Source organism: Oncorhynchus mykiss, chromosome 30, assembly GCF_057628025.1.
Source record: "Oncorhynchus mykiss isolate SJ-2025 chromosome 30, ASM5762802v1, whole genome shotgun sequence".
NCBI lineage: Eukaryota > Metazoa > Chordata > Actinopteri > Salmoniformes > Salmonidae > Oncorhynchus > Oncorhynchus mykiss.
Window position 1 is genome coordinate 13,277,312 of NC_143051.1, and position 15,189 is coordinate 13,292,500.

The following is a 15,189-nucleotide window of genomic DNA, read 5'->3' on the forward strand; positions in this document are numbered from 1 at the left end:
TGTGAAGCAACGCTCCCCATCCAACCTGACAGAGCTTGAAAGAATCTGCAGAGAAGAATGGGAGAAACTCCCCAAATGCAGATGTGCCAAGCTTGTAGCATCATAGACGACTCGATGCTGTAATTGTTGCCAAATGCGCTTCAGCTAAGTACTGAGTAAAGGGTCTGAAAACGTGTTCAAATTCTAGATTTCAGTTTCAAAGATTTTATAAATTAGCAAATATTTCTAAAAAGCAGAGTTTATTGTGTGTAGATTGATGAGAGGAAAAAAAAACTATTTAATTAATCAATTTTAGAAAAAGGTTGTAATGTAACAAAATGTGGAAAAAGAGGTCTGAATACTTTCTGAAAGATAGATAGATAGATAGACAGAGATAGAGAGAAATAAGGAGACATAGAGAAAGAGATTAGTATGTCTCTGTTGCTGATCCTGACCTCTATAATAACACAGGCCCCACAGGAAAGTACACACACACACACTGACTTTCTGTGTGCCCCCTGTCATCCCCATGAAAGGTTAGCCTGGTGTCAGACGGTGTCTGGCGTCTCTGTCTGGCTCTGAGGACACAGCTATTCTCTCTCTCACTCTCTCTCACTCACTATCTCTCTCTTTATCTCTCTCTCTCACTATCTCTCTTTATCTCTCTCTCACTCTCTCACTCACTATCTCTCTCTTCATCTCTCTCTCACTCTCTGGCTCTCTCCTACTCTCCTACTCTCACCCTCTCTCTCTATCTGCCTCTCTTTCTCGCTCTCTCCTTCCTCCCCTCTCTCTCTGCCGCACCCTCTCTCTCCCTCATCCCCTCTCTCTCCCTCATCCCTTGTCTCTCCCTCATCCCCTCTCTCATACCCTCATTGGCTCTCTCTCTGCCACACCCTCTCTCTCTCATCCCCTCTCTATCTCCCTCATCCCCTCACTTTCTCCCTCATCCCCTCTCTCTCTCCCTCATCCCCTCTCTCTCTCCCTCATCCCCTCTCTCTCTCCCTCATCCCTCACTCTCTCACTAATCCCCTCTCTCTCTCCTTCATCCCCACTCTCTCTCTCCCTCATCCCCTGTATCTCCCTCATACCTCACTCTCTCCCTCATCCCCCCTCTCTCTCACTCATCCCTCACTCTCTCACTCATCCCCCCTCTCTCTCCTTCATCCCCACTCTCTCTCTCCCTCATCCCCTATATCTCCCTCATTCCCTCTCTCTCTCCCGTATCCACTCTCTCTCCCTCATCCCCTCTCTCTCTCCCTCATCCCTCAATCTCTCTCCTTCATCCCCTCTCTCTCTCTCTCTCCTGCATCCCCCTCTCTCTCTCTCTCTCCCTCATCACCTCTCTCTCCCTCATCCCCCCTCTCTCTCCCTCATCCCTCACTCTCTCCTTCATCCCCTCTCTCTCTCTCCCTCATCCCCTCTCTCTCCCTCATCCATTTTCTCTCTCCCTCACCCTCTCTCTCTGCCACACCCACTCTCTCCCTCATCCCCTCTCTCTCTCCCTCATTCCCTCTCTCTCTCCCTCATCCCTTTTCTCTCTCCTTCATCCCCTCTCTCTCTCCCTCATTCCCTCTCTGTCTCCCTTATCCCCTCTCTCTCCCTCATCCCCCCTCTCTCTCCCTCATCCCCTCTCTCTCTGCCGCACCCTCTCTCTCTCTCCCTCATCCCCTCTCTCTCCTTCATCCCCTCTCTCCCTCATCCCCCCTCTCCCTCACTCCCCTCTCTCTCTCTCTCTCTCTCTCTCTCTCTCTCTCTCTCTCTCACACTCACACTCACACTCCCTGACAGAGCCTTTCTCTCCCTCTGTGTCTCCCCCCATAGTCACAGTCATGACTAAAGAATTGTAGCGGTTGGAGGTCAGTGGCTCCATTGACTGGCAGTGCAGAGAGCTCATTGTGACCAGTGATCTGATGTTTATCAAAGTGTTTGGTTCATTTAACCTGTTACCAAAGCCATTCTCCCACAGACAGTCCCACTGATAGGCTCAATAGGATTGAGAATTGCACACATTCGCATTAGTTTATACACACACACACACACACACACACACACACACACACACACACACACACACACACACGCACACACACACACACAAAACAAACACCACACACTGGCCAATGATAGGCTCATGACTCGCTCCACAGCCCAATGCCTGGCTTGTTCACTGATCCATAAGATGACACTGACCCAGAGGTATAGACTGGTTAGGACACTCCTAGACGGCATATACACAGATACTGTAGATCCATGCACTAGTTCTATGACACACACACACACACACACACATTCCCATTCAACCTCATAAGACACAATGATCCAATGACAGCCCAGAAGGTCAGGGCTTAATAAAGAAATGGATACATGACATGGTCTATTCATTTATACACAGTACTAAAACACAACCTATTACACCGTTGACCCTTAACGTACATCTGCAACGGATATCAATGGCATTTTGCCAATATCTTAGATATAACTGGCTTTCATGGATGTGTATAGAGCGGCATCTCAATCTGTATACGCTCTAGTGTGATAGGCCAGTCTCAAGATCACGTTTAGTCATTTTCTATTTCAGTTGGCAGCTAACGGTTAGCTAACACTCATTTAAACGCTAGCTAACGGTTAGCCAACACTCATTTAAACTCTAGTTAATGGTTAGCAAAGACTAATTTACACGCTAGCTAACGGTTAGCCAACACTCATTTAAACTCTAGTTAATGGTTAGCAAAGACTCATTTAAACGCTAGCTAACGGTTAGCCAACACTCATTTAAACTCTAGTTAATGGTTAGCAAAGACTCATTTACACGCTAGCTAACGGTTAGCCAACACTCATTTAAACTCTAGTTTATGGTTAGCAAAGACTCTTTTAAACGCTAGCTAACGGTTAGCCAACACTCATTTAAACTCTAGTTAATGGTTAGCAAAGACTCTTTTAAACGCTAGCTAACGGTTAGCCAACACTCATTTAAACGCTAGTTAATGGTTAGCAAAGACTCATTTACACGCTAGCTAACGGTTAGCCAACACTCATTTAAACTCTAGTTAATGGTTAGCAAACACTCATTTACACGTTAGCTAACGATTAGCCAACACTCATTTAAACACTTTAAAAATAATGGGGTGACCAAATTATATTAGAGGAAGATGTATTGATTAAAGTTTGGGTGACTGAATGGACTTCTGGTCTCAATCAGGATGTCTGTAATGAGTTTGTGGTCTGGTCAAGTGTAGGAGTGTCACCCCTCGCTCTCACCCAGACACTTTCATCCACAATATAACGGGGCATCTCATTTGCATGTTCATGCACACTGCCTTCAATTAGGATCCATCACAGTGACTGCTCTTCGTCATTGACTTTGATCATCTCTCTCTCTCTCTCTCTCTCTCTCTCTCTCTCTCGCTCTCTCGCTCTCTCTCTCTGTTAGATTTTGGATGACTCATCCCGTGTGCCTGAGTATTTTCCCTCCTTTATTTTCCTTTCTACTCCCTCCCTCACTCCTCCATCCTTGCTTCCCTGACTCCTTTCCCCCCTCCTCAATCCCTACCAACCTTCCTTCTCTCCAGACGACCTCTTTCTGGGAGAGATCAACTCTCTGCAACACACTGCTCCAGGGAGAGAGGGATGGATGGAGAGAAATAGAAGGGGGAAGCAGAGGAAGCACAGAGTAGAAAGAGAGTCTTTGGCCTGTTGAGTAGAAAGAGAGTCTTTGGCCTGTTGAGTAGAAAGAGAGTCTTTGGCCTGTTGAGTAGAAAGAGAGTCTTTGGCCTGTTGAGTAGAAAGAGAGTATTTGGCCTGTTGAGTAGAAAGATAGTATTTGGCCTGTTGAGTAGAAAGAGAGTCTTTGGCCTGTTGAGTAGAAAGAGAGTCTTTGGCCTGTTGAGTAGAAAGAGAGTCTTTGGCCTGTTGAGTAGAAAGAGAGTCTTTGGCCTGTTGAGTAGAAAGAGAGTCTTTGGCCTGTTGAGTAGAAAGAGAGTCTTTGGCCTGTTGAGTAGAAAGAGAGTCTTTGGCCTGTTGAAAGGGATGAAGGGGTAAAATACGTGCTTTGGTAATGTAAACATGTTTCTCATTCCAATAAAGCTCCTTCAATTGAACTGAATTGAATTGAATAGCGAGGGAACAAAGAAATTGGAGAAAACAGTTTTGAAAAGGAAAAGCAAGGAGGCAGTTGGAAATGGAAAGAGAGGGTTGAGGAGGAAGGAAGTCTAGACGGATGAGGGGAGAATGACATGTGGTCTCAGTACAAGAGGCTATTTATCTTTCCCCTTTCACGTCTAAATGTCAATCTCTATCTTTGGTTTTCAATTCCTCTCAGCTGGTTGGTGAACCTTTAACTTCATATCAAATTGTAATGGTCACGTACACATATTTAGCAGATGCAGTCATAGGTGTAGCGGAATGCTTATGTTCCTAACGTCAACAGTGTAGTAATACCTGACAATACAAAAACAATGCACACAAATCCCAACATTAAAAGAAAGGAACTAAGAAATGAGCAATGTCAGAGTCCGGAATATACATATGAACTCAGCAAAAAAAGATAATTTGTAAAAATCCAGATAACTTCACAGAGCTTCATTGTAAAGGGTTTCAACACTGTTTCCCATGCGTGTTCAATGAACCATAATTAATGAACATGCACCTGTGGAACGGTCTTTAAGACACTAACAGTTTACAAATGGTAGGCAATTAAGGTCACAGTTATGAAAACTTAGGACACTAAAGAGGCCTTTCTACTGACTCTGAAAAACACCAAAAGAAAGATGCCTGGGGTCCCTGCTCATCTGCGTGAACGTGCCTTAGGCATACTGCAAGGAGGCATGAGGACTGCAGATGTGGCCAGGGCAATAAATTGCAATGTCCGTACTGTGAGACGCCTAAGAAAAAGCTACAGGGAGACAGGACGGACAGCTGATCGTCCTCGCAGTGGCAGGCCACATGTAACAACATCACACCTGCGGAACAGATTCTCGGAGGGCAACAACAACTGCCAGAGTTGCACCAGGAATGCACAATCCCTCCATCAGTGCTCAGACTGTGCGCAATAGGCTGAGAGAGGCTGGACTGAGGGCTTGTAGGCCTGTTGTAAGGCAGGTCCTCACCAGACATCACCGGCAACAACGTCGCCTATGGGCACAAACCCTCCATCTCTGGACCAGACAGGACTGGCAAAAAGTGCTCTTCACTGACGAGCCGCGGTTTTGTCTCACCAGGTGTCATGGTCGGATTCGCGTTTATCGTCGAAGGAATGAGCGTTACACTGAGACCTGTACCCTGGAGCGGGATCGATTTGGAGGTGGAGAGTCTGTCATGGTCTGGGGCGGTGTGTCACATCATCATCCGACTGAGCTTGTTGTCATTGCAGGCAATTTCAATGCTGTGCGTTACAGGGAAGACATCCTCCTCCCTCATGTGGTACCCTTTCTGCAGGTTCATCCTGACATGACCCTCCAGCATGACAATGCCACCAGTCATACTGCTCAATATGTGCGTGATTTCCTGCAAGACAGGAATGTCAGTGTTCTGCCATGACCAGCAAAGAGCCTGAATCTCAATCCCATTGAGCACATCTGGGACCTGTTGGATCGGAGGGTGAGGGTGAGGCCTAGGGCCATTCCCCCCCAGAAATGTCCGGGAACTGGCAGGTGCCTTGGTGGAAGAGTGGGGTAACATCTCACAGCAAGAATTGGCAAATCTGGTGCAGTCCACGAGGAGAAGATGCAGTGCAATACTTAATGCAGCTGGTGGCCACACCAGATACTGACTGTTACTTTTGAGTTTGAACCCCCCCCCCCCCCCCCCCCCCTTGTTCAGGGACACTGTCACGCCCTGGCCTTAGTATTTTGTGTTTTCTTTATTATTTTGGTCATGCCAGGGTGTGACATGGGTGATTTATGTGTCTTGTCTTGTCTAGGGGTTTATTAGATTTATGGGGTTGTGTTTAGTAGAGTTGTCTAGGAAAGTCTATGGTTGCCTAGAGTGGTTCTCAATCAGAGGCAGGTGTTTATCGTTGTCTCTGATTGGGAACCATATTTAGGCAGCCATATTCTTTGGGTATTTCGTAGGTGATTGTTCCTGTCTCTGTGTTTTGCACCAGTTAGGACTGTTTTCGGTTTTCCACGTTTTCTTATTTTGTATTATACATTGTTCAAGTTATCATCTCTATTAAAGATGTTTATAAATAACCACGCTGCATTTTGGTCCGCCTCTCTTTCACCAGAAGAAAACCGTAACAGACACATTATTCCAATTCTGTTAGTCACATGTCTTTGGAACTTGTTCAGTTTATGTCTCAGTTGTTGAATCTTGTTATGTTCATGCAAATATTTACACTTGTTAAGTTTGCTGACAATATATGCAGCAGACAGTGAGAGGATGTTTATTTTTTTGCTGAGTTCATTTTCATGGGATGGTGTGTGTAGACATTATGGACAGTATATGAATAGAAAATGTGTGTACAGCAGTAGTTATATATGATGGTGTGTATAGACAGTAGTTATATAGGACGGTGTGTATAGACAGTAGTTATATAGGATGGTGTGTGTGTAGACAGTAGTTATATAGGACGGTGTGTATAGACAGTAGTTATATAGGACGGTGTATAGACAGTAGTTATATAGGACGGTGTGTATAGACAGTAGTTATATAGGATGGTGTGTGTAGACAGTAGTTATATAGGATGGTGTGTATAGACAGTAGTTATATAGGACGGTGTGTATAGACAGTAGTTATATAGGATGGTGTGTGTAGGTAGTAGTTATATAGGACGGTGTGTATAGACAGTAGTTATATAGGATGGTGTGTGTAGACAGTAGTTATATAGGATGGTGTGTATAGACAGTGGTTATATATGATGGTGTGTATAGACAGTAGTTATATAGGATGGTGTGTATAGACAGTAGTTATATAGGACGGTGTGCATAGACAGTAGTTATATAGGATGGTGTGTGTAGACAGTAGTTATATAGGATGGTGTGTATAGGCAGTAGTTATATAATTAGGGCTGATTTCAAGTTTTCATAACAATCGGAATTTGGTATTTTTGGACACCGATTATAATTTCTTTCTACACCTTTATTTAACCTTTATTTATTATTTATTTAACCTTTATTTAATCTTTATTGAACCTTTATTTAACTAGGCAAGTCAGTTAAGAACACATTCTTATTTTCAATGACGGCCTAGGAACTTAACTTCCTCGTTCAGGGACAGAACGATAGATTTTTACCTTGTCAGCTCGGGGGATTCAATCTTGCAAACTTACAGTTAACTAGTCCAACGCTCTAACCACCTGCCTTTCATTGCACTCCACGAGGAGCCAAGGTAAGTTGCTAATTAGCATTAAACCTATCATATATAAAACAATCAATCAATCAATCAATCATAATCACTAGTTAACTACACATGGTTGATGATATTACTAGTTTATCTAGCGTGTCCTGCGTTGCATGTAATCGATGCGGTGCATATTGTTGCTCCAATGTGTACCTAACCATAAACATCAATGCCTTTCTTATAATCAATACACAGAAGTATCTATTTTTAAACCTGCATATTTAGCTAAAAGAAATCCAGGTTAGCAGGCAATATTAACCAGGTGCAATTGTGTCACTTCTCTTGCATTCATTGCACGTAGAGTCAGTGTATATGAAAGAGTTTGTGCCGCCTAATTTGCCCGAATTTTACGTAAATATGACATAACATTGAAGGTTGTGCAATGTAACAGGAATATTTAGACTTATGGATGCCACCCGTTAGATAAAATACGGAATGGTTCCGTATTAAACTGAAAGAATAAACGTCTTTTTTTCGAAATGATAGTTTCCGGATTCGACCATATTAATGACCTAAGGCTCGTATTTCTGTGTGTTATCATGTTATAACTAAGTCTATGATTTTATAGAGCTATCTGACTGAGCGATGGAAGGCACCAGCAGGCTCATAAGCATTCATTCAAACAGCACTTTCGTGCGTTTGCCAGCAGCTCTGCTGTTTATGACTTCAAGCCTATCAACTCCCGAGATTAGGCTGGTGTAACCAATGTGAAATGGCTAGCTAGTTAGCGGGGTGCGTGCTAATAGCGTTTCAAACGTCACTCGCTCTGAGACTTGGAGTAGTTGTTCCCCTTGCTCTGTATGGGTAACGCTGCTTCGATGGTGTCTGTTGCCGTTGTGTTCCTAGTTCGAGCCCAGGGAGGAGTGAGGAGAGGGATGGAAGCTATACTGTTACACTGGCAATACTAAACTGCCTATAAGAACATCCAGTAGTCAAAGGTATATGAAATACAAATGGTATAGAGAGAAAAGTCCTATAATTTCTATAATAACTACAACCTAAAACTTCTTACCTGGGAATATTGAAGACTCATGTTAAAAGGAACCACCAGCTTTCATATGTTCACATGTTCTGATCAAGGAACTTAAACGTTAGCTTTCTTACATGGCACATATTGCATTTTTACTTTCTTCTCCAACACTTTGTTTTTGCATTATTTAAACCAAACTGAACATGTTTCATTATTTATTTGAGGCTAAATTGGTTTTATTGATGTATTATATTAAGTTAAAATAAGTTTTCATTATTGTTGTAATTGTCATTATTACAAATAATTTTTAAAAAATTGGCTGATGATTCGGTATCGGCTTTTTTTGGTCCTCCAATAATAGGTTTCGGTATCGGCGTTGAAAAATCATAATCGGTCGACCTCTAGTATATACAGTGGTTATATATGGTGGTGTGTATAGACAGTAGTTATATATGATGGTGTGTATAGACAGTAGTTAAATATGATGGTGTGTATAGACTGCAGTTATATAGGATGGTGTGTATCGACAGTAAATATATATGATGGTGTGTATAGACAGTAGTTATATATGATGGTGTGTATAGACAGTAGTTATATAGGATGGTGTGTATAGACAGTGGTTATATATGATGGTGTGTATAGACAGTAGTTATATATGATGGTGTGTATAGACAGTGGTGGAAAATGTACCCAATTGTCAAACTTGAGTAAGAGTAAAGATACTTTAATAGAAAATGACTCAAGTAAAAGTGAACGTCACCCAGTAAAATTATACTTCATTAAATGTATTTGGTTTTAAGTATACTTAAGTATCAAAAGTAAAAGTATAAACAATTTCAAATTATTTATATTAATCAAACAAGATGGTACAATTTTGTATTTTAAAGGATTTCCAGGGGCAAACTCCAACACTCACACATCATTTACAAACAAAGCATTTGTGTTTAGTCCAGCAGACCAGAGCAGTAGGGATGACCAGTGATGTTCTCTGTTTAGTGAGTCCAGCAGAACAGAGCAGTAGGGATGATCAGTGATGTTCTCTGTTTAGTGAGTCCAACAGACCAGAGGCAGTAGGGATGACCAGTGATGTTCTCTGTTTAGTGAGTCCAGCAAAACAGAGCAGTAGGGATGATCAGTGATGTTCTCTGTTTAGTTAGTCCAACAGACCAAAGCAGTAGGGATGACCAGGGATGTTCTCTGTTTAGTGAGTCCAACAGACCAGAGCAGTAGGGATGACCAGTGATGTTCTCTGTTTAGTGAGTCCAACAGTCCTGAGCAGTAGGGATGACCAGGGATGTTCTCTGTTTAGTGAGTCCAGCAAAACAGAGCAGTAGGGATGACCAGGGATGTTCTCTGTTTAGTGAGTCCAGCAGGACAGAGCAGTAGGGATGACCAGGGATGTTCTCTGTTTAGTGAGTCCAGCAGACCAGAGCAGTAGGGATGACCAGTGATGTTCTCTGTTTAGTGAGTCCAGCAAAACAGAGCAGTAGGGATGACCAGGGATGTTCTCTGTTTAGTGAGTCCAACAGTCCGGAGCAGTAGGGATGACCAATGATGTTCTCTGTTTAGTGAGTCCAACAGACCAGAGCAGTAGGGATGACCAGGGATGTTCTCTGTTTAGTGAGTCCAGCAGACCAGAGCAGTAGGGATGACCAATGATGTTCTCTGTTTAGTGAGTCCAACAGACCAGAGCAGTAGGGATGACCAGTGATGTTCTCTGTTTAGTGAGTCCAGCAAAACAGAGCAGTAGGGATGACCAGGGATGTTCTCTGTTTAGTGAGTCCAGCAGACCAGAGCAGTAGGGATGACCAGGGATGTTCTCTGTTTAGTGAGTCCAGCAGACCAGAGCAGTAGGGATGACCAGGGATGTTCTCTATTTAGTGAGTCCAGCAGACCAGAGCAGTAGGGATGACCAGGGATGTTCTCTGTTTAGTGAGTCCAGCAGACCAGAGCAGTAGGGATGACCAGGGATGTTCTCTGTTTAGTGAGTCCAGCAAAACAGAGCAGTAGGGATGACCAGTGATGTTCTCTGTTTAGTGAGTCCAGCAGACCAGAGGAAGTAGGGATGACCAGGGATGTTCTCTGTTTAGTGAGTCCAACAGTCCGGAGCAGTAGGGATGAGCAGGGATGTTCTCTGTTTAGTGAGTCCAGCAGACCAGAGCAGTAGGGATGACCAGGGATGTTCTCTGTTTAGTGAGTCCAGCAGACCAGAGCAGTAGGGATGACCAGGGATGTTCTCTGTTTAGTGAGTCCAGCAGACCAGAGCAGTAGGGATGACCAGGGATGTTCTCTGTTTAGTGAGTCCAGCAGACCAGAGCAGTAGGGATGACCAGGGATGTTCTCTGTTTAGTGAGTCCAGCAGACCAGAGCAGTAGGGATGACCAGGGATGTTCTCTGTTTAATGAGTCCAGCAGACCACAGCCAGTAGGGATGACCAGGGATGTTCTCTGTTTAGTGAGTCCAGCAGACCACAGCCAGTAGGGATGACCAGGGATGTTCTCTGTTTAGTGAGTCCAGCAGACCAGAGCCAGTAGGGATGACCAGGGATGTTCTCTTGATAAGGGTGTGAATTAGAACATATTCCTGTTCTCCTAAGCATTCAAAACGTAATGAATACTTGTTGGTGTCAGGATAAATGTATGGAGTAAAAAGTACATTATTTTCTTCAGGAATGTAGAGAAGTAAAAGTAAAAGTTGTCAAATATGTAAATTGTAACGTAAAGTGCAGATAAAAAAAACCCGACTTAACTAGTACTTTCAAGTACTTTTACCTATGCACATTAAACACAGTGTATGAATAGAACAGTAGGCCTCGACTAGAATACAGTGTACACATATGAACCTTTAACCTTCTTCCTGGACAGGTGATCTGCTGTTTGGACTGTAGCCTTTGGGCCTGCGTGGGATAAGTACCACTCATGTATTTCCTCAATTCAATTTATATTAATAACTATTATGTTTGTGTCTTTCAGAAACAGAAACGGAGACCTCGTATTTTGTCATCGGAGCCATCCTTTATCGAACCTTAGGAGTCATCCTTCCTGCCCCCAAGTAAATATGTTTCCTATTCCATTAAAAAGGGTTTGCAATTAATTTAGCTTATCTCTCTCTCATCCATCATTCTTCATCTCTAAAGCCTTAAACCTTGCCATCGCAGATTATCCCTCTACCGCTAGCACTTCCTGGAATTCCCCACTCCTGCTTATCCAATTATATGGGAACTACCGGAGAATTTGGAAGAGTTTATCATTCAGGAGGGCTTAGCTATCCCGGTCAGACTGATCCTTCCTAACGCTATGGTGACAAACGGATGGTAGTGCTTTGGTGTCAGGGCTTTCCATGTCATGGTTATTAGGATTATATATGGAATTATACACTTCAATCACTAAAGATGTGCGACAGCCATCAAGCCTGAGAAATGACCGGAGATCCATTGCTTTTTGATTTCTACCTTCCCTCTCTATTGGTAATCTTCTCCCTAGATGTTATTCTGTCAGCTATTCCTCTCTTCATTCCTTGCTCCCATTCTCCATTTTTTGTATTACATTTTTAAATGTTTTATTTAACCTTTATTTAAGAAGGCAAGTCAGTTAAAGAATACCTTCTTATTTTCAATGACGGCCTACACCGGCCAAACCGGTGATACTGGTGATATTACTCAGATCTGGTGATATTACTCAGGTCTGGTGATATTACTCAGGTCTGGTGATATTACTCAGATCTGGTGATATTACTCAGGTCTGGTGATATTACTCAGGTCTGGTGATATTACTCAGGTCTGGTGATATTACTCAAATCTGGTGATATTACTCAGATCTGGTGATATTACTCAGGTCTGGTGATATTACTCAATTCTGGTGATATTACTCAGGTCTGGTGATATTACTTTTGACCAGGTCCCATAGTTCCATAATCTCTCTCTCTCTCTCTCTCTCTCGCTCTCTCTCTCACTCTCTCTCTCTCTCTCTCTCTCTCTCTCCCTCTCTCTCTCTCTCTCTCCCTCTCTCTTTTCTCTCTCTCTCTCTCTCTCTCTCTCTCTCGCTCTCTCTCTCACTCTCCCTCACTCTCCCTCTCTCTCTCTCTCTCTTTAGAGCCCCTGCTGTGATCAACTCTAAGATTCTGACGGTGACGGTCCGACCAGAACCCAAACCCAGTGAACCCATGGTGGTTGTGGAGCTGTCCCCACTGCTTAATGTGAGTATAACATGGAATAGACTGATAATGATGTGTCATAGCCTTATAATGATGTGTCATAGCCTTATAATGATGTGTCATAGCCTGGTAATGATGTGTCATAGCCTGATAATGATGTGTCATAGCCTGGTAATGATGTGTCATAGCCTGGTAATGATGTGTCATAGCCTTATAATGATTTGTCGTATGATGTGTCATAGCCTTATAATTATTTGTCATAGCCTGAAAATGATGTGTCATAGCCTGATAATGATGTGTCATAGCCTTATAATGATGTGTCATAGCCTGATAATGATGCGTCATAGCCTTGTAATGGTGTGTCATAGCTGTATAATGATGTGTCATAGCCTGGTAATGATGTGTCATAGCCTGATAATGATGTGGCGTAGCCTTATAATGATGTGTCATAGCCTTATAGTGATGTGTCATAGCCGTGTAATGATGTGTCATAGCCTTATTGTGATGTGCCATAGCCTGATAATGATGTGTCATAGCCTTATAATGATTTGTCATATGATGTGTCATAGCCTTATAATAATGTGTCATAGCCTGATAATGATGTGTCATAGCCTGAAAAGGATGTGTCATAGCCTGATAATGATGTGTCATAGCCTTGTAATGATGTGTCATAGCTGTATAATGATGTGTCATAGCCTTATAATGATGTGTCATAGCCTTATAATGATGTGTCATAGCCTGATAATGATGTGTCATAGCCTTATAATGATGTGTCATAGCCTGATAATGATGTGTCATGGCCTTATAATGATGTGAATCAGCCTGAGTGTTACAGTAGTCCTTCACATCCTTGTCTGTAGCTTTTCAATTAGAACAGAACTGGAGAGTTTAATGAGAGACTGTCCTGCAACAATGAGCCACTGTAGACGGTTGACCTTTCAGCACATTGAACCACTGTAGACGGTTGACCTTACAGCACATTGAACCACTGTAGACGGTTGGTTGACCTTACAGCACATTGAGCCACTGTAGACGGTTGACCTTACAGCACATTGAGCCACTGTAGACGGTTGACCTTACAGCACATTGCACCACTGTAGATGGTTGGTTGACCTTACAGCACATTGAACCACTGTAGACGGTTGACCTTACAGCACATTGAGCCACTGTAGACGGTTGACCTTACAGCACATTGAACCACTGTAGATGGTTGGTTGACCTTACAGCACATTGAACTACTGTAGACGGTTGACTTTACAGCACATTGAACCACTGTAGACGGTTGACTTTACAGCACATTGAACCACTGTAGACGGTTGACTTTACAGCACATTGAACCACTGTAGACGGTTGGTTGACCTTCAGCACATTGAACCACTGTAGACGGTTGGTTGACCTTACAGCACATTGAACCACTGTAGATGGTTGGTTGACCTTACAGCACATTGAACCACTGTAGATGGTTGGTTGACCTTACAGCACATTGAACCAGTGTAGATGGTTGGTTGACCTTACAGCACATTGAACCACTGTAGATGGTTGGTTGACCTTACAGCACATTGAACCAGTGTAGATGGTTGGTTGACCTTACAGCACATTGAACCACTGTAGATGGTTGGTTGACCTTACAGCACATTGAACCACTGTAGATGGTTGGTTGACCTTACAGCACATTGAACCACTGTAGATGGTTGGTTGACCTTCAGCACATTGAACCACTGTAGATGGTTGGTTGACCTTCAGCACATTGAACCACTGTAGACGGTTGGTTGACCTTCAGCACATTGAACCAGTGTAGATGGTTGGTTGACCTTCAGCACATTGAGCCACTGTAGACGGTTGGTTGACCTTACAGCACATTGAACCACTGTAGACGGTTGACCTTACAGCACATTGAACCACTGTAGATGGTTGGTTGACCTTCAGCACATTGAACCACTGTAGATGGTTGGTTGACCTTCAGCACATTGAGCCACTGTAGACGGTTGGTTGACCTTACAGCACATTGAACCACTGTAGACGGTTGACTTTACAGCACATTGAACCACTGTAGACGGTTGACCTTACAGCACATTGAACCACTGTAGACGGTTGACTTTACAGCACATTGAACCAGTGTAGATGGTTGGTTGACCTTACAGCACATTGAACCACTGTAGACGGTTGGTTGACCTTCAGCACATTGAACCACTGTAGATGGTTGGTTGACCTTCAGCACATTGAACCAGTGTAGATGGTTGGTTGACCTTACAGCACATTGAACCACTGTAGACGGTTGGTTGACCTTACAGCACATTGAACCAGTGTAGATGGTTGGTTGACCTTCAGCACATTGAACCAGTGTAGATGGTTGGTTGACCTTACAGCACATTGAACCACTGTAGACGGTTGGTTGACCTTACAGCACATTGAACCACTGTAGACGGTTGACCTTACAGCACATTGAACTACTGTAGACGGTTGGTTGACCTTACAGCACATTGAACCACTGTAGATGGTTGGTTGACCTTACAGCACATTGAACCACTGTAGATGGTTGGTTGACCTTACAGCACATTGAACCACTGTAGATGGTTGGTTGACCTTACAGCACATTGAACCACTGTAGATGGTTGGTTGACCTTCAGCACATTGAACCAGTGTAGATGGTTGGTTGACCTTACAGCACATTGAACCAGTGTAGATGGTTGGTTGACCTTCAGCACATTGAACCACTGTAGATGGTTGGTTGACCTTACAGCACATTG

General features: G+C 43.3%; 1 protein-coding gene and 1 long non-coding RNA gene across 2 annotated transcripts in view; one reads left to right on the plus strand and one right to left on the minus strand.

Moving 5' to 3' along the window:
• Positions 1–15,189, minus strand: part of LOC149970207 (uncharacterized) — a 422,622-nt gene that overhangs the window by 367,292 nt on the left and 40,141 nt on the right. The window lies entirely within an intron of this gene.
• Positions 1–15,189, plus strand: part of LOC110487938 (adhesion G protein-coupled receptor B2-like) — a 201,777-nt gene that overhangs the window by 12,163 nt on the left and 174,425 nt on the right. The window contains exons 6-7 of the mRNA XM_090227428.1: positions 11,263–11,341; positions 12,382–12,484. Coding sequence (XP_090083554.1) covers positions 11,263–11,341; positions 12,382–12,484 — 182 coding nt within the window. The remainder of the gene's footprint in view (positions 1–11,262; positions 11,342–12,381; positions 12,485–15,189) is intronic.